The sequence below is a fragment of the Nelusetta ayraudi genome, unplaced genomic scaffold (assembly GCF_046127955.1).
Source record: "Nelusetta ayraudi isolate G7.1 ecotype Tasmania unplaced genomic scaffold, CSIRO-AGI_Nayr_v1 ptg000026l, whole genome shotgun sequence".
NCBI lineage: Eukaryota > Metazoa > Chordata > Actinopteri > Tetraodontiformes > Monacanthidae > Nelusetta > Nelusetta ayraudi.
This window is the reverse complement of record NW_027466076.1, coordinates 5,250,873-5,277,314: the sequence shown is the minus strand read 5'-3', so window position 1 is coordinate 5,277,314 and position 26,442 is coordinate 5,250,873. Positions and strand designations below refer to the sequence as shown.

The following is a 26,442-nucleotide window of genomic DNA, read 5'->3' as shown; positions in this document are numbered from 1 at the left end:
TCGGCTAGGGGACCGTGGACAGCTCCCGTCTGAGGAGCAGAGTCAAGCAGGAGGAGGAGAGGGCTGGATATGGGGAAGCCAGCGCACAGGCCCGCACCATCCAGATAAAAAGAAGGGGGGGGAAAAAAGAAGAAAAAGAAAAAGCAAAAAAAAAAAAAAAGAAAAGAAAAGAAAAGAAATTTAAATGTACACAATCCGGGGGAAATATTCAAAGAGAGCCATCTGGAGACGCCCTGGAAGAGGACGGGGGGAAACAAGCGAGAAAGTGACGGCGAAGAGGGAGCACGGCTACTGACCCATCCCGGCGCATCAGGGAGAAGCAGCCGGAGGAGCAGCAGGAGGAGCAGGAGGAGCGGGAGGAGGAAGGAGGACACGATTCCGCTCGACCTGATGGACTGAGGACAGATGAATGAAGACTGCCTACACTAACGCCTATAGATGCCTGGCCAAGGACCTGGACGCGTACGCCATGAACACGGACATGACAATGGACGGCGGCATCGGCAGCCTGCACGGCGGGGTGTCGGTGGGCTCCGTGCTCCCTGACGCGGATCTGCTCGGCGGCCACAGCCCGCACCACGGCCGCGGGGGCTCCTCGGGGGGCCACGGGGGGGCGTCGTCCGCCTCGGCGGCGGCGGCTGCGGCGGCGGCGGCGGCGGCGGCGGCCACCCTGCGGATCCACCAGGACCTGGCGTCCCGCTCGGCCATGGTGACCGGCATGGCCACCATCCTGGACGGCAGCGGGGAGTACCGGCCCGAGCTGTCGCTGCCGCTGCACCACGCCATGCCCATGCCGTGCGACACCTCGTCGTCCGGCATGGGCATGGGCATGAGCGGCACCTACACCACGCTGACCCCGCTGCAGCCGCTGCCGCCCATCTCCACCGTGTCCGACAAGTTCCACCACCACCACCATCACCACCACCACCACCACCAGCGGCTCTCCGGCAACGTGAGCGGCAGCTTCACCCTGATGCGGGACGAGCGGCTGCCGGGCATGAACAACCTGTACAGCCCGTACAAGGAGCACATGTCCGGGATGGGTCAGAGCCTGTCGCCGCCGGTGCTGGGCTCCATCCACGGCGCCCAGCAGCCGGCTCTCCACAACTACGGCGTGGCGGCGGGGGGCCACGACAAGATGCTCAACTTTGACGCGCACCACCACACCGCCTCCATGCTGGCCAGAGGGGGGGACCACCACCAGCAGCAGCAGCCGCAGCAGCAGCAGCAGCAGCAGCAGCAACAGCAGCAGCAGCAGCACCGGGGCCTCGGCGGCCCCGCGGCCGGCATGATGCCGCACTTGAACGGGATGCACCACCCGGGCCACCCGACCCCGTCCTCGGCGGGCCACCACCCCCACCACCCGCACGCCCACCCCCACTCCAACCCCCACCTCCTCCAGTCTCCGTCCCACGGGCCCGTGTTGGCTTCCAGCCGGGACAGACCGCCCTCCTCCTCCGGGACGCACGGGGTGAACGGCTCGGGCCAGCTGGAGGAGGTCAACACCAAGGAGGTCGCGCAGAGGATCACGGCGGAGCTCAAGAGGTACAGCATCCCGCAGGCCATCTTCGCCCAGAGGGTGCTGTGCCGCTCCCAGGGGACCCTCTCGGACCTTCTGAGGAACCCCAAACCCTGGAGTAAACTAAAGTCGGGCCGAGAGACCTTCAGGAGGATGTGGAAGTGGCTGCAGGAGCCCGAGTTCCAGAGGATGTCGGCGCTCCGGCTGGCAGGTAAGAGCAGGGGTCCAGTCAAAGTTGCTGCTGGCTTTTTCTTTCTCTCTTTTCTCGTCCTCCGCGCGCGCCGGAGCGCCGTAGAGACTCGGACTTTGCAGTTCGGAGCGTTTTGGCTCCAGCGTGTCTCGCTGGTTTGTTTTGCACTTTGTTTGCTGTGGCGCAGCGGTCCTCCCATCCAGCAGCAGCGCGCCGAGTGGATGAATGAAACGTAGCCCTGTTTAGAATGGCTGGGGTTATTATTACCATTATTGATCAATAACAAAACGGGATCGATGGGAAATGACAAGGTCACGGGATTTCCCTCCACCAGCAGCAGCAGCAGCAGCTCTCTCTCTCTCTCTCTCTCTCTCTCTCTCTCTCTCTCTCTCTCTCTCTCTCTCCGCGCACTGTCACCCACATTCTGTTTTCCTCTCCCTTCACGGAGCAAAATCACGGCTCCATCCCTGCTGGCCGAGTGTCATTGTTTCAGTCTCTCCCAACCGACTCCAGGTTTGAAGCTATTACAGTGCGTGCATGGCGAGGAGAACAGTCTTTAACAATGTGTGCGTAAAAAGGAGGGGGGGGGGGGGAATCAGCCAAATGTTCATTTGAGTCATTTCTGTTGTGGAGAGGGGAGGTGTGAGAAGAAAGCGTCGGCAGACAGAGGGTTGGTGTTGGGTGGAGAGGAGCTGGAGGTGATGAGACGCGGGTGTGGGGCCCCCTCTAGTGAAGGAGCAGGTTTCTGTCCCTCTATTGTCTGATGAGGGGGCGGCAGCGGTGGTGAGAAGAATCAGATGGTCGTCAGTCATATCAGTGTGGCCAGGCTGCTTCTGTTCTGTTTAATCCGCCGAGGTGAATTATTCACTCCCGCGAGGCCCGGCGACAAAACTTTGAAAGTGTTTGTATTTAGGGGAGCGTTTGATTTGTATTCCTGCATGCTGGATTAGGCAGGACAGAGTCACAGTCACAGCGACAGAGGCGAGTCGAGCGGAAAGGGGAGCTTGTATAAATGAGATGGAATTTGTTTAATCACCATATGCTTTTTTTTTTTTTTTTTTGTGAACTGAAGACACAGCCACTGGATTGTGAATATCAAATTCAGGTCTTAATATTCGCGATTTAAATGTTGTTGTTTTTTTTTGTAGCCTTTAGATGAGCAACGCAGTCACAAGTTTCTAAACTTCCAAACCCGTTGGGTTCATTTGCATTCTTGATAAATTGCTACTTTTCTAAATGTCTCTGTATATGTATATATTCATACATATGAATTGCTATATCATCCACTAAATAAGGTTTTGAGAATTTAGAAATAAATGTTTGCCTATTTGAGCCTCTTTGGATTATTGTGTAACGAATGTAACGAACCTCTCAGGCATTGAACCTTTCAAGGTTTGACATAAAATGATAGTTTGCTTGTCAGCGCATTCGCTTTGTTTCCAAAAATATTTATATTTTGAAATTAGTAAAAAAATAAATAAATAAATAAAAAATCATAGGTGATTCTTAACTTATTTGGCCTCAAATACAGCACCAGATTTCCTGGACGAGGGAAATCAGCTCAGTCACCAAATCTGTGTAAAACTGTGCAGGTTGAACTGTTTGACAGTGAAACAGAAAGAAGGTAAAACCACAGAGATCAGGTTGAGAGTGCGACAGTGCTGGTGCGAACACAAATATGAAGTACGAAAATCAGTGAGAAGATTTGTTTATGTGTTTCATATTTTATAGAATTAAAATGTTGTCAACATTTTAAAGTAAAGTATTTCCTGGGCTTTTTAATAAAATTCAGCCAATAATGTTTCAGACAATCAAGATCAGTATTAGCATTATTAAACACTTCTACAGCCAGTGAGTAGTTGATGTTTTAATTTTATTAGTGTAGTGGTAAGTAGTAGGTAAGTTGTCATATATTTGAGACAAATTATTATAATCATAATTTCCAGGAATGATTTGCCATTTAAAGTCTGCCATGATTTTGAGATCATTTACTCGTCTGAATTAATTATTTTTAATTGGATATTTACTTGAAATTTTAACACGTTTAAAGACTGAAGAACCAGAATCAAGGTAAAACATAATTCGATCATAATCTGCTTAAACTGAATTAAAAATATTTCCCCTTCAATTTAAATTCCTCTTCTTAATAACAATATAACAGGTGATTTTCAAATGTGAGTGAATAATTACTTCAGTATTCGTCCTGCGCTTGGTTTTAATCGAAAATTCAAACTGCACAACGTTACAGTGATATAACAGTGACTGTGTGGACATTACAGTGGATTGAAATCATACATCAAACACATTATTATTCCTATCAAACTAATGCGGGAACAGAGAGGATCTTGTGACACTTGTAGATAATTGTATTTTATTTAAAAAAAAAAAAAAATCTCAACCTTTAGTCTTTAAAACACTGAGTGATGTTTCCCTTCACTTTGCTTCTAACTCGTCCAAATTAACGAGTGTCTCAAACTTTACATCAGAAGCCGTGAAAACACGGAGGACTTGACGGTCGTTTCTTCAGGCGTTGACGTTCCTGCTGGCAGTTTGGCTTGAATTACAGCAGCGATGTGGACGGAGACGCAGCTGAGGGCAAAGCAGAGGGCAAGTCAAGCCGTGGCAAGGATACACGTGTGAGTCACTAACCTGTTGGCTGGATCGCTCAGGTTCGTTCTGAGATATATAGTGACACCCAGAGAGTCGGCGGAGAGGAAGAGGAGGAGGAGGAGGAGGGAGAGGGGGAGGAGGCGTGTGCTTTAATCTCTCCTTCCTCACGCTGGATAAAAAGAAAAAAGAAACCTGTGTAGAAACAGAGGGGAGCCGCAATTCCTAGATCAACAGCGCTACAAGCAGCCAATAGAGCGGAGGTCAAAGGTCAGTGCTGCAACGCTGAGACAATAGATGGAGCAAATATTCCCCTGACCCGCAGTGGAGCGGGGAGGGGGAGAGAGGGAGGGAGAAATGAGAGCGGTCGGTGCTTCGCTGCAACAGAAGTGATGATGATTCTCTCACTCCGTCACATTGTCGTGTTGTTTCTGTGTTTTGCTTGCATGCAAAGCAAAGCAGTAAAGGCTGAGTGTTGACATTGTATCCCTCTGTGTCCCTCTCTGCTCTGTGCGTCTCGCTGCTGCACAGCTGTGTGTGTGTTACTGTGTGTGTGTGTCTCACGTACACCCTCCTTGGAGTTTGCTCCGATCACATGATGCAGCTTCTCCTGGCGGGTTTTTGTCGAGGTTGTGTCTGCGAACGAACCTGCGGTCAGACAATCAGAAAATAAGCCCCGAATTCTTCTGACTCACACAGTGAAAAAGAAGAAGAGGGATCTGATCCACTGGACCATGTACATGTACACTACTGCTACGACTACTACTACTACTGGGAGTGCTGCTACAGAGAATCAGGCCTTTCTGCAACTGTGTCCTGTACTCACTCCAAAGCAGGATTACGTTAATTATCAACTCGATTTTCCAGATTTTCCAGCTTTCTGTGAAAACCAGGCAAATTACTTTTCTGGAAAAATGCTAACGGACGAAGCTGAAACCTTTTGCGTCACAGGGAAAGGTCGACGACAATAATTTGCAGTTAATCTTCCGTCAAAGGGAATTCGAGATTCCAGCAGCCCTTGTTGGCTTCATGGTGTTGTTGTGTGTTTAGTGGGAGGGTTGTGTCGTCTTCTGATGCCGTGTTTGCGCGTGTCTTCTGTTGTGCGACGGCTCGGCCGCGATATTCGTCACGTTGAGATTGCCAAGTCCCTGTCTGCAAACACATTTCCCTGTGGGTGCTAATAAAGAAACCTCAACCGTGGCATCGTCCAGAGATCAGCCAATAGGAATCAGCCAATAGGAATCAGCGGCAGAGGCCGTGAAGGAGGATAAAACCCACACATTTGAAATCACGTCTTCAACTGCTCCCTCCTTCCATCCTTTTACCTCCTTCCTCTCGCCATCACCTTCCCCCCTCTTGCCTCCGCCCCATCCGTCCGCCCGTCCGTCTCTTTTGGGGGGAGGTATTATGTGATCGTCGGGGGAATTGAACACAGGAGCAGAGGCAGCGGCGGCCCGATGAATTATTGATGGGAATCTCGGCGTGACCCGCCTCAGCCCGCTCACTTCACTTGGTCCTCACCTCACAGCCGGGTTAACCAGGCAAACGGGAGGGAGAGAAGACGGAGAGAGAGAGAGAGAGAGAGAGAGAGAGAGAGAGAGAGAGAGAGGAGGGAGAGGAGGGCGAGCAGTCCATTGTTCAGCTGGTGGACGCTGGACGCCACCGTCTACAACTGAATTATGGATGGAAGGGGGATTTTTTTTTTTTTTTTTTCTTTCTTGCGTCAATCAGTGTTAAATTTCGCCCATTTTGTCAGGAAACCGAGCGAGGCTTGTTGGTCGCAGTGACTCCCGTCTCATCTCACTACCTCAGCTTCTGCATTACAATAATAACAATGATAGTGCTGCTTCCCATTGCTGCTGTTGTGTGATAGAATGCCATAGTGCAACATGAATGTTGCAAAAATGTTCCATGCGATGAACGATTAAACTTGAATGTTTTCCATGTGATGCATTCTGCTACAGGGAGGCTCGGTACATTATTCATAACCTCAAGTCAGCTTCATGACAAAGATTGCCAGCAATTAGTGTGTGTGTGTGTGTGTGTGTGTGTGTGTGTGTGTGTGTGTGTGTGTGTGTGTGTGTGTGTGTGTGTGTGTGTGTGTGTGTGTGTGTGTGTGTGTGTGTGTGTGTGTGTGTGGGTTCAGGCAAATGTGTGTGAGTGTGTGTGGCTCAGGAGATAGAGCGGGTTGTCAGATGACTGAGTGGCGGTTCAAATCCCGCTCCATCCTAGGCCGTCGTTGTGTCCTTGGGCCAGACACTGAACCCTAGATTGCTCCCAATGGGGCTCGGCAGCACCTTGCATGGCAGCAGCCACCCATTGGTGTGTGAATGGGTGAATGAGAGGCCTTTGTAAAGTGCCTTGGGGTACCGTGGAGGTGCTGGGAAAGTATTGTATAAGTGCAGTCCACTCATCATTTGTTTTGCTATTTTGGTAGAAAATTCACTTTTCCTTGCAATTTTATTGTTCAATTTTGTAAGTGCAGATGTAGGAGGTTAGCTTGAGCTTCAGGCATTTTGTGGTTCAGGTTAGCGGACGGGTACCAGGGTTTGGGTTAGGCCAGGCACGGGGGGCTGCATGACTGGAGCTCAGGGCTGTTATCGCTGAGCCGGCCTGGAACGGTTTGGAAGGCTGGACCTGTTCACAGGTGTGGTGGAGGATGAATAGTAAAAAAAAAAATGGCTGAGTGAAGCTCCTTGTTGGCGAACCACTGACTGGAGTAGCACACTGTACACCTCAGACTCAAATAAATCTCTGTTAGCGGAGACATCGTCATCACCGTCGCCATCCACCTCAAATCCACTCCTTGACTTGGCTTCTTCTCAACATCAGATCAATCCGCCCAGCAGGTAGTTCTGGAATGTAGTTCCAGCTTTGCATTTGCCGTGAGAAACACCTCTGTATCGGGATGTTACCCGATCATTTCATAGACTGCTGAAAGTGCAGCTCACAACCTGTGGAGCTGTTGTTCTTGCATTGTGTATTTGTTGAGTTTTGAGGGGAGGAAGCGTGTACCCTTCACCTGGGTTTAATTATCAGAGCAGCTCTTTTGCGTCCGCCCACCAGGTTTCAGAACAACGGGCATCAGCAATTTTTCCAAAAACCTTGCAGTATCCCTTTACAAGCTACAGAACAACAATGTGCACAGAACATGTGGGTTTTTTTTCCCGCCTCTCTGTAATCTATGTACAGACTCTTTCTTTTGGAAGCGCCGCCTTCAGACCTATAAACTCCAAACTTCCTCAGCTGTAGCTCCCAATGAGAGAATTAGAGGAATGGACTAGTGATTTTTCGTTAAGAACGTCCACTACGATTACGGTGCAGCGGCGAAGGTCTGAGCGGCGCTAAGTGCCGGCAGCCGGCCGGCCGGGGCTTCACCGGAGAAAATGGTCCTGTCGCCGCTTTATTAATCTGTTCAAATCAAACGCGACATCGGGACTCTGAGCTCGGCGAGGCCGCGAGGAGAATGCACACCGCACAATCAGGCAGAGACGCTCCACACAAACACACACACGCACACACACTCACCCAGGCAGGCCAGGACGGTGCAGGAAGACCGCCGTCCTTGACGTCCCGGAGGGCCAAATCAGTTTCTGGAATTATGAATCATAAGTGATACCTGGCCAGAGAGGCGATTCAGGAGAAAATAACCACTGTTGCTTGATTTGAGAGTGTAAATTCCACCAGTCTTAGTTTTCGTCAGTCAATCAAACCTATTGCAACAGTGCTGTGTTTACTGCGGGCTGGTTCATCTCACCTTCATGAGACGATGTCATTTGGTTCATATTTATTTTTCAGTGAATGAAGCGGGCTATGTTTCGAACGCTACAAGTGGCGTTGGGACGGGAGGCAAGCTACACTGGACAGCCTCAGTTGCTGGAAGTGCGGCCACTCTTTTGCAAAGCTGAAGAGAATTCAATAGCTTGGAACTTGGAAACACTCTGAGCCTTTAGATTTGATTTGATGAAAAACGTTCAGTGTCGAGTTGATGCTTCAGGCGAATTCATCCAAGACGCTCACTTTCATTTTTGATCATATTGAAAGCAGCCCTCGACAGAGGCCTGCTGCTTTTTATTGAATTCCTTGTCCACCTCATCCTGTAAACAATCAAACTCATTCAGAGCCTTTAGCATCGAGCGACCGGCTGTTGCTTCACGTTCTCAAAGTCAATCCTGAATCCTGCAGTATGATAATAATGAGTCAGAGTAGGAGCTCCAGATTGATGAGTGATGTCGGGGCGTCCTGCTGATTTGGGAGGAGTCATGCAGAGCAGCGCGCTTCATTTGTAAACAATATGTCTGCAACACAGAATTGATCGGTGAAGTTTGCATGAGGCACGTGGAGCCTTTTAACCAGACCGAGACCCCCGACGCCATCAATTCCTCGCTGTCGCTGCTGGTTTGTTTCCTCCGTGCTTTATGTCTTCTTCCTTTCCGAATTCCTCTCCGGGCCTCCTTCTCCACCTCTTCCTCCTCCTCCTCCTCCTCCTCCTCCCTCTGTGCCTCGCTCCCTCCATCCCTCCGCCAGCTTCATTAGTATTGGCGTCACCGCGCCGCTGAAATAACGCCGGCCCCCGGCGCCGTAATGAATGACGACAGCCGGGACGGACCTGTCAGCCAGCGGGGGGCATCACTTTACGGTGCGAGAGAAAAGGTTCTAAAACAAAATAATAAAAATAATCATAAAAATAATCATAAAAAAAAAAAAGAAAAACAGAGGCAAACAAACGCAGGTGTGACCTTGTGACTGGGCAGGTGGGAGGAGAGCTAGCGGAGTGGAACACATCAACTGCACCTTTTTATGTCATGGATTGATTGACTATGATGTTTGCGTCATTCTGATATCAGCTCCGGCTTAAACAATTTGAAATCTTTCTTTTATGAACGCCTCATGACATTTGTCGATGACAGAATTCTTTTGATCATATCTGTGACGCGTTGGGCGGCCCTCTCCAGTGACAGCTGTGTATGTAAATGTGCCGATGTTTATCTACAACCGATCGATGCTCCTTGATGGTCAGACGCCGAGACTCAACACAAACAAGAAAGCCGAGACGTTGGGAGTCTCTTCTGTTGTCCTCCCGACTCCACTCTCCCCATTTACTCTGCACTGTGTATATTTTTCCTTTTTTTTTGATAGTTTATGTGTTCGGGGAGTCAGTGGTTGCAGGTGTTTAGTGTGTGTGGGTGTGTGTGGGTGTGCGTGGGCGTGCGTGCAGGCGTGCGTGTGGACGATGCGGATCGATGGCTGTAATCCCGAGCAGATTAAAAGAGCATTAATACTGGCAACGATAACGTAAACGGTGCAGACCCAGATCTCCATTGATCTGCAGGAACCTGATCCAGACCAGTTCCTGGAAGAGACGGAGGTGGGGCGGCAGGGGCCGAGGCCGAGCGGAGCGATGCGGGAAGGCTTGCCGTGGCAATACTCAGAGTAACAACACGTCCGCTTCCATGTGGAAACAGAAACACAGATTAATAAAAGCTATACGTGGCCCGGGAACCTCAAACTGCTCCTGAGAACAGCCAAGCTGAGCACAAACCTCATGGAAATCTCACCTCCCTTCAACAGAAGCAGCGTATCAGTTTACGAGATGACAGAATGCGCTTGTTTGGTTCGGGACGGCAGAGCATCCGGGTTTGGATGTGTAGAGGTGAACGAGTCCGACAAATTTTGCTGTGACCGTCACTAAAATGTTCTAACGTATTACACGCCAGAGGTCAAAGATTCGGGGTCACTGACTCATTTCTGCTTTGAGCTCCATTATAAACCAGTTTTACGAAATAACGAATACTTTGTGATCATTGTGGGTGCACAAGAATCAGTCCAGATGTGCTGAACATTTTTAGCGTTTGATGGAAACCAAAGTCGAGATAAAAGTCATTGAGAGAATTGCGGGCGTGCAAAATTCTCCGCCAGCTGATTCCATGAAGCTGCTTGGAGAACATGGAGTTCAATGCAGGAAGCAGTCAGTGAGTCCAGACTTTTGAACGGTAGTCTATGTAATGTATTATTTACGTTGCAACTGCAGACGATATGTGGCCATTTTTTTTTTTATCATTCACATCTTTCAACCCTGGATTTTTTTTTTTTTTCTTCAACTATCGTTCACTGACGATATTTCTGCCCCAACCAGTGTCAGCCATCAGGCAGATTTACCACAGTGCTCACAATCCAGGAAGAGCCGACGCAAACGGCAGCACAACAAATCAGCCAACGCCAGCAACACAACCCAACACTCTCCCTTTAATGTCTGTCCAACTTGTTTTTTGCTCCTTTTTTCCCCCCCATTTGTGCTGACGAGGAGCAAAATGGAGAAACCTAAAAAAAAAAAAAGAGGGAAGAAAGCCGAGTCCAGCGTGAGGGTCAGAGCGTCCTCGTGCTGCTGGGCTGGAAAAGCATTAAAAGCAGCCAGTTTGACTGGCCTCAGACTGATCGCTTCGAAGGGGATCCTCCCCGATTGGATTGTTCCGAGTAACTGGATTCATTAAGTTGCCTGCGATTGGATTATTGTTTCATATTAGACGGATGGGATCCAATTGTGTATATTACGGCCTTTGAATGCAGACAGCTTTAGTGGGAAGGAGTTGACATGTTTTCCTCCACGCCGGAGAAAAACTCGAGACGACGCTCAAATCGTTTTCCTTTCTTTTCTCTCCGCTTCGGACAAAAGCGGCGTTGAGAACAAACCAGAAATGATTAACGCAAAGTTTCTGAGGATGATAAGAAGATGATGAAATATGTGCCCGACCGGCTGAAAGTGGGCGACGGGAACCTGATGGAGTCGTCGTGTCGAGTCGCCCGGACGTCCGTTGACGGCGGCGGCCCAACCTAACCCCCCCCCCCCTCCCTTCTTGATCAATCACCAATTACAATACGAGGTATTGATCGCGGCGGGTTATCTCCCCACCTGTGTTTGCTCTCCGCTGGAGCCGCTGTGCTGCTGTGAGGTTGCAGCGCCGACGGCTTCAGGAGGCACAGAAGCCAAAAAAAAAACATCAGAGATAAGAAAAAAAAGGTACTGAGAGGCCTGTTAACTCGTCATCCATTAGTCTGTCAGTGTGTGTGTGTGTGTGTGTGTGTGTGTGTGTGTGTGTGTGTGATGTCCAAACAGAGCCTCCCCTCTGACTTACCCTCACTGTCAACATTCAACAGGTTAAAGGCTAGTGAATGTTTTCCCAGAACTTTTACCCCTCAACTTTCTCTTTGGAGACTTTCTTCTTCTTCTCCTTTCTTTTTTTTTTTTTTTTTCAGTTTTGGTTAATATTTTAAAATGTCTCGTTCAGAATAGATTTTTTAAACATTTTTATTTCCCTCATTACAAGATCATTGACGTCTGGGTCAGAGGGTGGAAGGATTTTGAGTTTGTCAAACAGATTCTGATGAACAAAGTTAGTATTTAGAGTCTAAGAGTCACGGAAACGCAGCTATTGGCTCCCATATTTAGCATCCTTATGTCGATGGAACAACGTGCGAATATGCAGTCGGTGTAACATACTGTATACGCTAATACTAATGCTAATTGCTAACTGCTTATTTGGTGGATTAAATTTGTGACTGTTGCAAAAAAAAAAAATTCTGCTGCTTTTACATCCAGATTTATACTAAAGTTTGGAGACCACACATGGAAGAGGGTCCAGGGCCTTCTCTCTTTGTACGTTTGATGATCCTGAAGCAAAACGTCTGATCATCAAACTGTTAGCGAGCATCGTCTGAGAGGCGAGCAGAAGAAGAAAGAGAAGGTGGTGGTGGGGGGGGGGGGGGCGGGGGGGGGGGCGAGGAGGATGACATCAAATTCCTCTGAGGCCATTTCCTCATCAGCTCAATGACATCACTGGGCGGCCAGGAGCTGCCATTGGTCAGCCTCGTCCTCCTGGTAAACAACGGAAGATACATTACACTGTGTGTGTGTGCGCGCGTGCGTGCGCATGTGCGTGCATGTGTGAGTGCGCATAAGCGGGCGCTGAGACCTTTGTGCAGTGATGTCACCACAGGCGATGTGGACATACAGATTATACACTGATAAACCATCTCTCTCTCTCTCTCTCTCTCTCTCTTTCTCTCCGTCCCCCTCTCTCTCTCTCTCTCTCTCTCTCTCCTTCCCCCTCTCTCTCTCTCTCTCTCTCTCTCCCTCTCCCTCTCTTTCTCTCTCTCTCTCTCTCTCTCTCTCTCGCTCTCTCTCTCTCTCACATACACACCCTGCAAGGCTCACTTTCCCTCTCTGGTCCTCCACCATTTATCTGCATCATGATGTAGTGTAGGATGGTCATAGTTCATTCATGCATTCATTGTTGGCCGCTGCAGCGTTTATCCAATGCTTCTTAAAGGCGCAGCGTGTTCGATTTAGTTGCAGCTGATGCTAACAAAGTAGTTTTCTTTGTTCCAATGTCAGCTGTGACCTCCAAACAAAATTAAAAAAAAAAAAAAAAAAAAAAACAAGACAGTGGAGTGTGAGTACGCGAAAAGAAGAAACATTTTGTTGTTCTAATTTCTGAACGTAACGGCCCATTTGATTTGCTGATGAACGTTTTATTTTGAGCCATATCAACTTGTTGGAGGCCACAGGTTAATGTGGAGGGCTGTGCTTTCTTTGCAGGATGGTGTTAAATTGAAAACGTGCTCCATCTTTAAAAATTCCAGTCAGTTTTCCTGAAGGTAAAAGGAATCAAAGGCCGCAGTACACATCACGCTGCCACTAGTGTAAACAGTATGAAGGAAAAGCAAATGTCCCCGGAATTGTTGTTGATGGTGCTAACAACAATTGCTGTTGCAAATTGTGTGAAAAAAATGAGTGAGCTGTGTAGAAAGAATTCATCGAAAGCAGAAGATAAAGTAAAGAGAAAATCGCAGTGACCAAATCCTGTGGAATTCATTTTCTGTGCTTTCACGATGTATTCCTGTGCATATCTACCGTATTTGTGTTCAGTTCTCAAATGAAGGTAAAGTTGAGGTCAAATTGAGAAGGACTTCACCTGGGTCCAGTACGTCTGTGTAGACCTTCAGTTGCTGAGGGCATCGTGGTCTTGAAGTGTGACGATGTCGGCAGTTGGACTTTTCCCTTGGTTTTTGTCCCTCTTGGAGAACAGCGACCAGTATTTGACTGTAGAAAGCAAAACAAATTGATGGTCATTGAAAAAAAAAAAAAAAAAAAAAAAAAAGATACTGTCAGATTTTTGTGTCTTTTTTCACCGTCTTATCTCGTCGAACTTCTGTAGAATTTGACTCTGACTGGAAGACACGGCGACGGTGTCATTTGGTGCCGAGTGGTTCAAACAGAACGTTGGATCAGGATGATGAAGGTAAACTTGAGGCTACCTGGCCCCCTCAGCTGACAGAGCACGGGGCGCTTCACTGTATCATAGCAGGGTGGATTCCACCGCCCACTAATTAATCTCAGTTTTTGCGTAAATGTGTCGTTCTGGGAGCCAATCAGAGACAGAGGCTGTGTCTCCAGTCTGCTCCTCCATTTCCGGCTATCGTTTCCCAACAGAAGAGGAAGAAAGCATTGCTGTGCATTAAGACACACACACACAGACACACACAGACACACACGCACAAGCTCAAAGTGGAGACTGTGGCCCTTCTTGCGTCTCTATACGTGCACGTCGGTGCACGAGGGGCTTTAAGTGCTGCGATGCATCAAGTGTGCGCTGGACTTAGTTGTGACATCTGCAAAAGTCTGTAATTTACGACACCTACAGTGCCAGCGAAGGGGTCACACGTCATACCTCCCAGCTTTGACGTTGACGTGCAGCTCTGCTCACGGTGGAGTCGTTTTTCTGTACACCTTTTTATTTTTCTTGCGAGGACGGAGCCGTAGTTTCTGAGAAAGACAAGAAATTGTACAGTTTCGCTCGTATTTCAGTACATGTGGCAAATAAAGGCTCTTTTCATTCCATCCCATAATAACTAATAATACATCAGACGCTCATCAACGTAACGAAACATTGTGCGATCTCACCCCTCCAGGGAAGTGTTTGTACACCACAGTCGGTGGGATGTATTTCATCTGGGAATCCGAGGGAACTTCTGGAAAGTTGAGGGACCCAAAGGATTTGATTGGATGAATCTTCCCCCTGTCACAGTACAACAGTCAGAATTCCTCCTTCAGCTCCTCCAGTGAGACGAGCAGCGAGCGGTGCAGCGATTCTCAGTCCACTTGTGGCATCGTTAGTAAAACTGAAACTGAGCTGAATCAGAAGGAAGACTGTAAATGATTCACTACAGTGAAGATTCTGTAGTTTAGATTCACGGCATTGAGTCTGAAAAGTTCTGCTGTTCAGCTGACATTCATTCATGGTGCTTGTGTTTTGAATGTTCTCCAGCATTTGTTGCAACTTTTGAAAACATCTATATGATAAAGAGACCACGCCATGCCACCTGACATTGTTTGTAATTGACAGTTTGGAGTTGCTGAATATGACATGAGTGTGTGACTGTAATGTCATTTGACTTAGTGGGGTTTACAGAAACAAATCATAGTTGTTAGAAGAAGAAGAAGAAGAAGAAGAAGAAGAAGGCCTTTATTAATCACACAGTGGAGAAATTTGCAAAAAGATGGAGAACTATATTAATTAAAAGAAATAAGGCTATAAAAAAATTGTAAAAAATATTTGTCGGTTATAATCTGAAAAAAGAAAACAAGATATTTACATCTGATGGACAGTTTTCTTATCTCGTTTGTTTCTCGACCAGACCAAAAAAAAAAAAAAAAAAAAAAGCAGCTTGACAGTCGCGATTATTTTCCAAGACGTTGGGGAAAATGTAGCCGTCAAATGATCCCAACAACAGCATCATTAACGAAGCAGCGGCGACGCTCGGCTAAATGGCGAAGCCATCAAAACATCTGCTGCGGCCTTTTGCCGCCTCGTGACAGAGCATCCGTATGTGGCGCCGCACACGAGCAGGGGAGTGTACGTTGAAGGGCGACTTTAGTACTTACCCTGCACTTATATGCCCTCTGTGTAATGGATACCAAGGCTTAAGTGGTAATGGTGCAATAAAAAAAGATACAGCGAGAGAGGGAGAGAGAGAGAGAGGGGGAAGAGGAGGAGGGGGAGGAAGACAGAGGAGACGGGGGAGTAGGTGGGAGGGGCCGCGAGATGAAGGAGACGCTGACGGGAGGACAGAGCGCGGGTGGAGGAGGGGGCGGGGGCGGGGGGGTGAGACAATGGAGGAGGGGGAGGAGGAGGTTGGGAAAATGCAGCATTGATAGGTGAGGACTGTTAAAAGCAAAGGTAAAATAATGATGTGATGATGGAGGTGGTGGTGGGGGGAGGGGGGGAGTGCAGCACATGGTGAAAGATAGAATCACAATAACCAACAGCAGCCAGGCCACAAACAAAAAAAAAAAAAAAAAAAAAAGACGTGCAGTGATGCGTTTAAGGAGCCGAAGAGACAGAAGACAGATGAACATAAAAAGATTTGGAGGGGAGAGATTGAGCTCCTCGCCAGCCGTAAATCCTCTTTTGTTTCGGAGAGCGAAGGCCGCCAGTTTGAGTCTGCCGCCCGCACGCTTTATTGATCCCCAAACTCTCCTATCTGCAGCGGCTGTCCGCGCCTCTCGCCTCTCCTCCACCTTCTCCGCCCAGCCAGGCTGAGGAGCTCTTCAAGCCCTCTGAGCCACAGTGGACAGTTTGGTAGTGCGGCCGTACCACTGCTGTGATAGTCATGCAACTCTGTGGAAGAATGCTCAACGTGTTTAAAGGTCCAGTGTGTGATATCTGGCCTGATGAATGATTTTTATATTGGTAAACGCTGAAGACATCATTATAGATCAATACATTAATGAGAGTGTGTATTCGCAGTACAATAAATAAACATATATACACACATACACTGGACCTTCAAACATACACCTTGACTGATGACATTTATCTCCAGCGTTAACAGATTTTATCTTACGCTAAACTTGTTGCTAGCCTACTCTGATGCTAACCTCTATACTCGACATCCGCTTTACTTACAGCTCTGCAGGTGTTGGGGAGCAGCATCCTTAACTGTGTTCTTACTTATTTACAGTACACCAGCAGTGGTCTTAGTCGGCGCTGTAGCTGCAAACTGTCAATTTTGCATGTGCAGCTTCCCACAGAATGCTGGCTGGCTGAAGGAAGCCTCGCGGCTAACGGAATTTGAGAGAGCAGAATTAGTTAGAGGGTAAAATGGTTCTAATAGAGTTTTGACACTCGGCTCTCCAGTGCCTTGTGCATGCTGCACTGTCTCAGCAGCAGTAGCAGCAGCAGCAGCAGCAGCAGCAGCAGCAGCAGCAGGAGGACGAGTGCACGGCACCGTGGAGGCCGTACCGGTCATGACGGAGCTTCCAGGCTGCCATCCATCTTTGTGGGTGAGGATGAAACGAGTCTTTAATGACTGTGCCGAGCTCTTCTTTCTTCCCCCGGCCCGCTGTTTGTAAAACGATACCGATGCTCCCTGGTTTACTGACTTCCTCCCTTCACTTTTAACATGCTCTCTTTCTCAATTCCTCAATTTGTCACAATATTGCTGCAAGAAATGGCTCACATGAAAGCAAACCACCTCAAGACTGCTCTAATTGTAATGGCTACAGCTGAGCAACTGATTTAATACGATGCAATCAGACCATTGACTGCATAAAGATCGACGGAGCTTGTGGTTTTTACAAAGGAGACCAATGTGGAAGTGACAAAAACCGCCATACTATTGCTTGGCCAGCAGGGGGCCACCAAAACCGGTTGCAAAAGGCTAAAAATAAAATAATAATAAAAAAAAAAAAAAGACTGGCTCAATATGGGAAGGATCACAAAATTCGTACCTTGATCAACTGGTTAAATATGTGATGGTCCAAAATCCTTGTAAAAAAATTCATTAAGTCTGCCTTGATTTTACATATACAGAATTTACAATGTCGTGGCCTTGCCAATGGGTGGGTGGTCATTTGGGCTCATGCCGCACTCAGGATTCAATCATTGCCATCTCTGGTACAACCCACACGAATGGGTGCAAACACACAAACCAAATAAACCCGCAAATCTAGAACGATCCAGTTTCCCAGCAACCTCAGGACGGCGCTGATCGTGAAAACAAAGTCAAGTTCCTCAAAACAGGCATTAGCAAACCAATGGATGACATCATGATGACTCGGTCCATCTTTATAATATGCAGTCAGTGAGTCAGACACTTTGATGACATCAGCATTGTTGGGAATATGCATCCTGTTTAGTTTGTGCTGGCCAACTCTTAGTCATAGACTCACACTGTACAGATTGTCCTTGCAACTTAACATCAGGTGACGGTGGATTGGCAAGTCGTTGAGACCCCTGGACAGCTCCTTCTTCACCCTCTGAGAAAATGCAGTAGGCCGAGTATCGAGCCCTGAGTGACGCCACGTTTACAGACATGCTGCACGTAAATCTTTCATTTCCTTTTTTCACAGCCACAATGAAGTAATAACAATGTAAAGACCTCTGTAGACCTCAATATAACTTCCAAAAAATGTCAATTCATTTATCAATAAACGATGGAGTAAGTACACAGTCCAAAGAAGACCAAGACTTTTTCACCCACCACCAGCGACTCCTGTCTTGAAGTTTTGACCCTTCGAAGTCTTCCAGTATGAAAACATCTGCACTATGGAGGCAATTTGAATGGACGTGTTTGCTCTGAGTGTTCAGCTCTTGAGGCGCCGCACTTGACAGGAGCCCCATTCAGCTGAACGGAGAAGAGGTTTTAACGTCAAATAACGGCTCTCAGCTTTATTTGAAGGCTCGACCCCCTCGACCTGCCGCTGGCGTTGGAGGCCGAAGGCGTTTTTTAGAAAGCAAGCGCTGTGGTTTTCCTCTGTACGCTCGTGGGACTTATTGGCAATAAGACAACAGGAAATTCTAATGGAAAACTGCTCTTAGATGGCACAGGTTGTATGTGGAATAATAGCGTCCAAAAAAAAACAGGTGCAAGGAAATACAATGTGTTAATAATTGTATTTCATTGCAGAGACAAACAGTCACACTGATGAGGATTCCTGCATGTGAAAATGTAATGTGATTTATGACTGAGGAGAACTGCGTCGATGGATTAGAATGACGACGGCTGGTGTTGATGCTTTGACTGGAAAATTATGTCATGATGATATATAACAAGTGTGATGTGGAGTTGAGGTATTTTGAGAAGAGCTGTGAGCAGTGGTATCCAGCGGCCTCAGTCCGTCTCCACTGGATGGTGCAGTTCACTTCTAATGTAATCACTTGTTTTATGTACCAGCTTCTTTTTTCCTTTAACAAGGGAAAATATATATATAGTTTGAAAGCTTTGTTTCTCTTATTTTGTAATTGTGTGACTAACACGGTAGTCAAAGAGGAGATGAATGCGTTGATGTAGGTCCTCTTATTGTTTTCGATCATAGGTTTTTACAGTTAGCTGGCCCTGCTGCTTTCAGAATACTCACTTCAAAATAAAATTCAAATTCACTAGTGACACTAGTGTTCAATCGAAGACATATTTTCGGTGTTATGAAAAATGCTAATTTGTTCTTTACATTTTTCAGTAAGAGTGTGTGATGAAATTCCTAATGCTGCATCAACATGAAAACACAACGTTGCAACGTTGGGTGGGTGGGTGGGGGGGGGGGGGGGATTTGGAGCCATTAGACAGGTCAGGTTATTTCTGTGTCCAGTTTGTGGTGTCAGCTGACCCAGGCTGAGCAGCCGGTGGAGTGGCACTCTACGCCTGTTTTTGCTGACTGGTTTGCAGTTAGAGGCGCGTCTCGCCGCACACTGATCTGCTCAGTGAGAGGGAGCTGATGAAAGGCAGAGGAACCCTGCGTTATTGATCCCATTGATTCCAGCCTTACCTTCAAAGAATAGCCGGAACCCCCCCGCCCCCTCAAACACACACACACACACACACGCCCTCCCCTCCCCGTTCTCGGCCCTCCTCAAACCTGTAAACCCCCTTTTGAATAATATAATTGTGCATTTCATCCTCACTGTAACCTCAGCCGGGGGGAGGGGGGGGGGGGCTGATTGAATCACTCGAGCGTGCTGTTCCTCCATTGAAGGCAGACTGTGCTTGTGTGTGTGTGTGTGTGTGGGCGGCGGCTTTTGATTGCTCCCTTTTTTCAACACGTAAATGTCTGCACTTTTTTTGTGGGCCGGGGTGAATCGCTGCTGCTGCTGCTGCTGCCGCTGCTGCTGCTGCTGCCGCTGCTGCTGCTGCTGCTGCCGCCGCTGCTGCTGCTGCTGCTGCTGGCAGGGCTCACGTCAGCTGACAACAGCAGACAGAGAGAGAGAGAGACCGAGACAGAAGCGTTTAATTTGCAACCTTGGTTTTAGTGTTGTTGTTATCGTGCACTGCTGGAGGACGTTGTAAAAAGTAGCATCTGTGATTGATAATCATAATTTTAAAAAGTCTTTGCTCTGCCCCAAATAAAGGCTAATTAGTCAGCCTTGAAAAGGGGAGGGGAAGCTTGAAAGGTTATTCTGCCCACACAGCTACCAGTAAGTCAATGAATCAGGTTTTATTCAGCTAGTTTGGCCTCTTTACTGCTTTGATGGGACTGCAGGTGACACAAACACGCCGCTGTGCATCGCGGTGTGTTTGGCGTTTTGCCTCATCCAACATGCAGTCTACTGAAAGTTAGGCTGAGTCTATGCTATTGTGATTTGTTGTTCTTTTTGTACATTTGTAAGCATATTAATGTTGCGTTGACAACCATTCTCTTTTAGTATTTTTTTGCAAACATTTGTGCAACATTTCCTTAGAATTGAAAGGAACTTGCGTCGCTTGAGATTGTGAGCGCCACCGTTGAAAGATTTTAAGGGAACCTCACAGAAAGTGTGTTTAGTTTGTCCGTTTCTTCCTCGGCCATTTCAACAAACCTCTCGTCAGCCTCCTGGAGCGCTGGGAAAGAAAAGGAGTCAAATCTAACCGGTCAGGACACTGAAATGCAAACTGTGCATCTCACTGCAGTTGGCAGATTGACCCTGTGCTTCATTCCCATAGTGAAGGTATGCAATTCATGTTGTTTACACTGTCTAGCTCTTTACGCCAGGAGTCTGGCCGCTGTGGACTTTATTTGCTGCCGTGGTGTGTTGACCCCGGTCATAAAAGAAGGCTAAAGAGAAGGTTTCCTGAAGCCCTGGAGTGGCTGAATAATACAATCCACTTGGATTTTTTTTTTATTATTTTTTTTTTTTTTATGACGGCACGGATGATTGCGTCAGGATTTTAAAGCGGCTGAAGCATTGAAAAATACTGCGCCAATTTTTTCGAAAGCAAAATGTACCTGTGAGTGTTTAACATCAGGAGGAGGACGTAGCATCGCGTTTGTTTATTTATTGATGTATTTATTTACTTATTTATGAAAGAAAAGCCTTGCAAATTGCCCTCAGTGGCTGCGCCGTCTCTGTTGTGTGTTATTGTGGTTTGGCAGGTTTTTTTTTGGGGGGGGGGTGAACCTGTGGTTCTGAGTGAAAACAGCTCAGCTCTTGGATGGAGGCACGGGGGCAGAGGATTTAACACCAAAGTTCATCCGGTAAATAGACAGGTCCAATGTTCAAGATTGAGTTTGCACTGGATAAACAAAGCCGGTTGCACTGCGGGCGCTTGACTGTCTGTCGCCATCACAATGAAAGCAGTCGGATCAGAATAATAAAAAAAAAAATAAAAAAAAAAATGCAATGGTTGAAACAAAAAATTAAACTGAGAATTTCACTGCTGCTGTTATTCTGTTGCTTCCACATTTTCCACACGCGCGCGCGCGCACACACACACACACACACACACAACGAGTGCAGGGGTAATGTCTGTTTTGTTTGCGGCACAGCGTTCCTCTTATTGAGAGATCAATAGTGCCACCTGTCAGACAAAGATTGTATTACAGTCAACACCCTCTGTGTGACAGGATCAACAAAATGTCTTCAGATCATTTTGCATCTGTGTGTGTGTGTGTGTGTGTGTGTGTGTGTGTGTGTGTGTGTGTGTGTGTGTGTGTGTGTGTGTTGGCTACTGTTTTCCCATAACAGTTGTGACTGAATAGAGTCCTTAACCTGATTCCTAGTGATCAGCTGAGCTGTGAGTCTAAATGCTTCATTCAGTGAAGTAATCTAATCAAACACACACACACACACACACACACACACACACACACACACACAGAGACCTCTTGCTTCTGCTCCTCCTCCTGCTCCTCCTGCTCCCCCACCACCCTCTCCTTTAGGCCGCAGTGCAAAAACAACATCATGCTTAAAAAATAATAACAGCAGCAATGATTGCGAATGTCACAGTCACGCTTTGTAAAAGCCTAAATGTGACATTTTGGGTGTAATTCAAGTGCATCTTGAGAGCAGGGAAGATGAAGATGCTGTCTGAAACACTGAGGCCACGCTGACACAGAGACAAAGGTGCGCGCAAACAGATATGCTGGCATTTCCACCCCCCCAATATTATTACACTCGGAGGGATTAGAGGCTGGATGCCGGCGTTATTTGTTGCAGACAGACGCTGTCGGAGCCGCCGCCGCCGACTCAAGATGGAAAATCTAATTCTGTTGACTGACAGCTACTCGCTTTGCTAAACCTTATAACTTTGGGTCTCGCCGGATTCACAAAGAGCTCTGGAAAGAAAGTATTGATCACCGGAGTTATAAGGCCAGACCATTGACAGTAAAATAGAAATTGATGGGATGAGAAAACTACAGCTGATAGTCGCCTTTGTTGCTGGTTGCAGTGCAGGCTCGGTCACCTTTACCTCCCCAGGAGAGCACAAACCTGCTGGATAATCTCACTTTTTTGACTTTTCTGATTTTATTCAGCTCTTGTCACAAAAGCAATGATGTGAGCGAGCATTTTAGTTCACACTCACTTCTTCCGTCTGACGTTTCAGAGGCTGCAGGGTCTTGTACAAACTGGGTGGGCACACAGGAAGTCAGCACTGTAGGGGTTCAAGGGTTGAGGCTACATCTGGTGATGGTGTCCATGTTTTTGTGGGAGGAAACATGTCATCCGTCCCAGTATGCAGTGCACCCACCAGCCACTTTATCAGGTACGATGCTGGGTTACACGCCAACACAAACTGCTAATCAGCCAATCACATGGCAGCAAATCAATGGTTGAAAAAACAACTTGCTGAGATTTAAAATGAACAGCAGAAGGAGGAGACACGTGGTTGGCGCTGCCGCCTCACAGCCAGAAGGTCACGGGTTCGATCCCAGGCAATAGGACCTTCCTGTGTGGAGTGCACGTGAGTGTGAATGTCCAGGGTGGTGCATGGAGAGATAGAGAGAGAGAGGGAGAGATAGAGAGAACCGCACTGCATCAAGGGTCCGCGTCACTTACAGCGGGTAGAATCATTCAGGAAGGAACTCAATGATCTGGTTGATTTTCCTCATAATGTTCGAGATTTTGTTTTTTATGTGTGCTGCACTGTTCAGATCAAATAAAGTAGACATAAAGCAGATTTCATTTTAAATCTGAAACTATCACGAACAAAATCAATGTATTACTTTAGATACCTGCATTTTGTAAGAGAGCAGACAGGGACAGGAAAAAGAGTTTTGCTGTTGTTTTCTTTAAATACACGCGAAACTACCGGGGTTGTCGCGTGAGCTTGCAATCCTCGGTTCGAGTAATCCCAATTTTTTTTTGATGATTCTTTGTAATGAAGGTCCAGTCTATGTCATACTGAATTTTCAAGACCGTTGGACTTCTGGCTTTCTGAGCCTCATGTTTTGACTCTGTTTCAAACAAGTGACAATAGCTCACTTCCGGTTTGTCTGGGATCAAAGGTCAGCATATCAGCAAATAGGTCTGGATTGCCCAAATGCGTGGGTCTTGGTCCCATGTCTGTACGACCTTCCTAGAAGAAGTTTGTTTTTAATGTGAAAACAAAAAAGTGGAAATAACTCACTTCCTCACACACACACACACACACACACACACACACACACACACACACACACACCAATTATCCCTAACCTATGGGCTGAAAAACACCAAAATATACAGCAAAACACCTTAACGTAAACATTTTACTGATAAAAATAAAACATGGGCAGATACAACCTTAACAATTATAAACCATGAGTTTTCTGTGCAATGATAAGCATACACGCACATGGCAACATGCTGACCCATGTAAACCTCTTTATTTATTTATTTATTCATTTATCACTGGACTACTAATATATTTCTGAATTAATATGTTTTCCTATTTTATAGCAGGTGGATCTTTTTGACTCGGTCATTTTAAAAGTAGCTCGCATGTTGAAAAAGGTGTGAGCACCCCTGGAGGAGGCCGTTAAGAGAACGCGCGCACCAAAACTGGGATTTAACAGCAACGGAAAATAAAGGTACAAGGTTGCATGAGGACACAGGCAGGACTGAGACTCTGTTCAAGGCCTGGATGGGTGATAGAAAGGGGGGATCCAATCTGGCAACCCATTCATCTCAGTGTAGTTGCTCAACCAGAGCAGATGCAATATGAAACAGGCTTTGGCTTCTGCATTATGTGGCCCATCGAGCCCGTGCACTTCATGTCACGCTGGGGATAATAAACTCTTTTCTGGTCATGGTGGTTTTCTCCTCTTTATTTTTTTTTTTTGGGAAGATTAAAAGGCCATGACTGTAAAATCTGCAGTAGAAAGATTTGCTATGAACCGCGTCGCGGGTCACAGTTCGTCCTGTCAGTTGTTTTACAGGCGTTTCTTTGTGAATTGCGGTCAATATGGCAAAATGCTTTTTGGGTGTTTTGGCTGCAGTACCTCGAGCGGCCACTTGGCGAAGAAGCACCTCTCTGCCCTATTAGCAGTCAGGTATCTGGTTCTTACACATCCACATCTTCTGTACGACGGGAAGTGACGCTGCTGCTAGTGATAATAGTTCCTGATATTATATCCATGAGCCGCGCACGGTTGTGGTTTGCTGAGGGAAGGCGCGTTCACCTCGGTGTCACCAGGGGTCTGCACCCCTCCCCCCTGTGAAAGGTCATGCGAGGCCTCCTGGACCAGTGGCAGCAGGGTAAACACTCGCTGGCTGGACACAGGACACGAGCTTCTGTCAACAAGGCCCTCCCCCCGTTTGTTTAAGTTTTCGGACAAATCCTCCTCCAATATTGACAGCTAAAGGTTTTTTTCATTTTCTCTCTCACCCCCTACCCCGCCCCCTCTCCACCTCCTCCTCCCCCCCCCCCCCCCCGCAGCATGCAAACGGAAGGAGCAGGACACGGCCAAGGAGCGCAACTGCACGCCAAAGAAATCCCGGCTGGTCTTCACCGACCTGCAGCGGCGCACCCTGCTGGCCATCTTCAAGGAGAACAAGCGGCCGTCCAAGGAGATGCAGCTCACCATCTCGCAGCAGCTCGGCCTGGAGCTCAGCACCGTCAGCAACTTCTTCATGAACGCCCGCCGCCGCAGCCTGGACAAATGGACAGACGAGGGGGGCAGCCCCGGCGGCCACTCGTCCGCGTCCAGCACTTGTACCAAAGCGTGATGGCGGGTTGGCGTGAAAAGATGGGGTGGGGGGGGTGGTGTGCGGGGGGGGGGGGAGGGGGAGGGGGTCTCACCCGGTTCTAAGCGAGGAAGGGAAACCAAAACTTTTTACCTTTATTTTTGTTTGTCCGTTTGTCTCTTTTGCTCTTGTCAATGGCGACAAACCTGAGACGGGGGCTGCTCACTGCGACCGCTTGTTTGTAGCCTGAACGCCTTTTTTGTTTTTCGCAAATCCATCGGAAATCCATAAAGAAGCTAAAGGGTGAACTCGCCCGTCGGAATGGGGAAAAAAAAAAATAACACTTCAGTGTGTGTGTGTGTGTGTGTGGTTCCTCAATCTCCTGGAGGAGCTCACACACCAGCCCAAATACCAAAGACTAGAAGACGATGTTTTTTCGTTTTCTAATATGCAATATAAGCTAGGAACAAACCAAACTTAGACTTCGCGATGAAAAGCTTTATCCACCACCTCCACATCACCACCAACCGCAATGTTTTGGAGTCGGACGTCGGGGACGGCACGGTCCTGGGGAATCTGAAAACCAAAGCCAAGCGCGACCAGACAGCGTTTCTGAGTCGAAAGACCCCCTTTCGGCCAATGGAACGCTGGTTCTTGTACGTGCAGGGGTCAATATTGAACTCGTCACTGGGACATTAAGGCCTGTGCGGTCTCCGACTTTCTCCTGCAATATCACAAACGCCAAAGAGAAAAAAAGAGACAAAAGTATGTATTTTGCATGGTTGAAAAGCCGACTTCCAAAACATTCTCGACCCCTGTAGCTCAGAGTCGCTCTCTGGACTACGTGGGACGCCAGTTGTCCTCAGATTATTTCGGAAGTAGTGACAAAACTCAGTCGACTACTGTTGCAGCTTTAGCAAGATTCTTTGCCCCATTTTTCCATTTCAGTTTAACCCTGAAAACCCCCCCCCAAAAAAAAAAACAACAGAGAGCTCAATGTGTTGTAGTTTGGACACTGATGATGATTCACAGTTAGGAAACAGGCTAAATATGCAAGCACAAACACAAAGTCGTCTGCAAACCTTATGAGGCACACGCAGCTTTCTCTCCTCCACAGTCGTCGAGCCCAGAACCAGTAGGAACAGCAGGCTTTTCTCAGCATACATAGGTGCCGTATTGGCTCAAGATGAGTTATCGTGCACAATGTATGTGAGCACAATCTTGAAGCACATTTTCTTTTGCAATAGAACCGGGAGCTCTCTGCCAAAAAGCCGAGTGGTCTTCACATCTTAGAAAACTCAGGATACCATTTTCTCTAAGCTGTGTCTGTTATCCAACGCTGTAAACGTAGACGAGCAAATACACACTAGTTCATAGGAACACAAACACACACGCACACACACACACACACACACACCACGCGCGCACACACACAGGGAAACCACAAAACCCTTAAAGAGGTTAAATCCAAACATTCCCCCAGAATTTCTCATTCTGACCCAAACGAAACCAAAGTGAAGCTTAACCAAACCGAACCCTCCTGGCTTCAGTCACCCATCGCCTTTTTACTTTTTCTTTTTTTTCCTTTTTTTGTTATCGTGATGACCCATCAGTCAGTCAGAGCTGAGGTTTTTCATCAGGCATCTTAGCACTTGCACAATCTCCTCTTTCTTCCCAGAGCAAAGTTCACTCTCGTTTTTCGTTCTCAG

General features: G+C 47.4%; 1 protein-coding gene across 1 annotated transcript; it reads left to right on the top strand.

Annotated features, from left to right (window-relative positions):
• On the top strand, positions 1 to 26,442 carry onecut2 (one cut homeobox 2). The gene is made up of 2 exons (XM_076029284.1): positions 1 to 1,730; positions 24,486 to 26,442. Exons 1-2 carry the CDS (start codon positions 410 to 412, stop codon positions 24,773 to 24,775), a joined length of 1,611 nt encoding a protein of 536 aa, XP_075885399.1. The 5' UTR covers positions 1 to 409; the 3' UTR covers positions 24,776 to 26,442.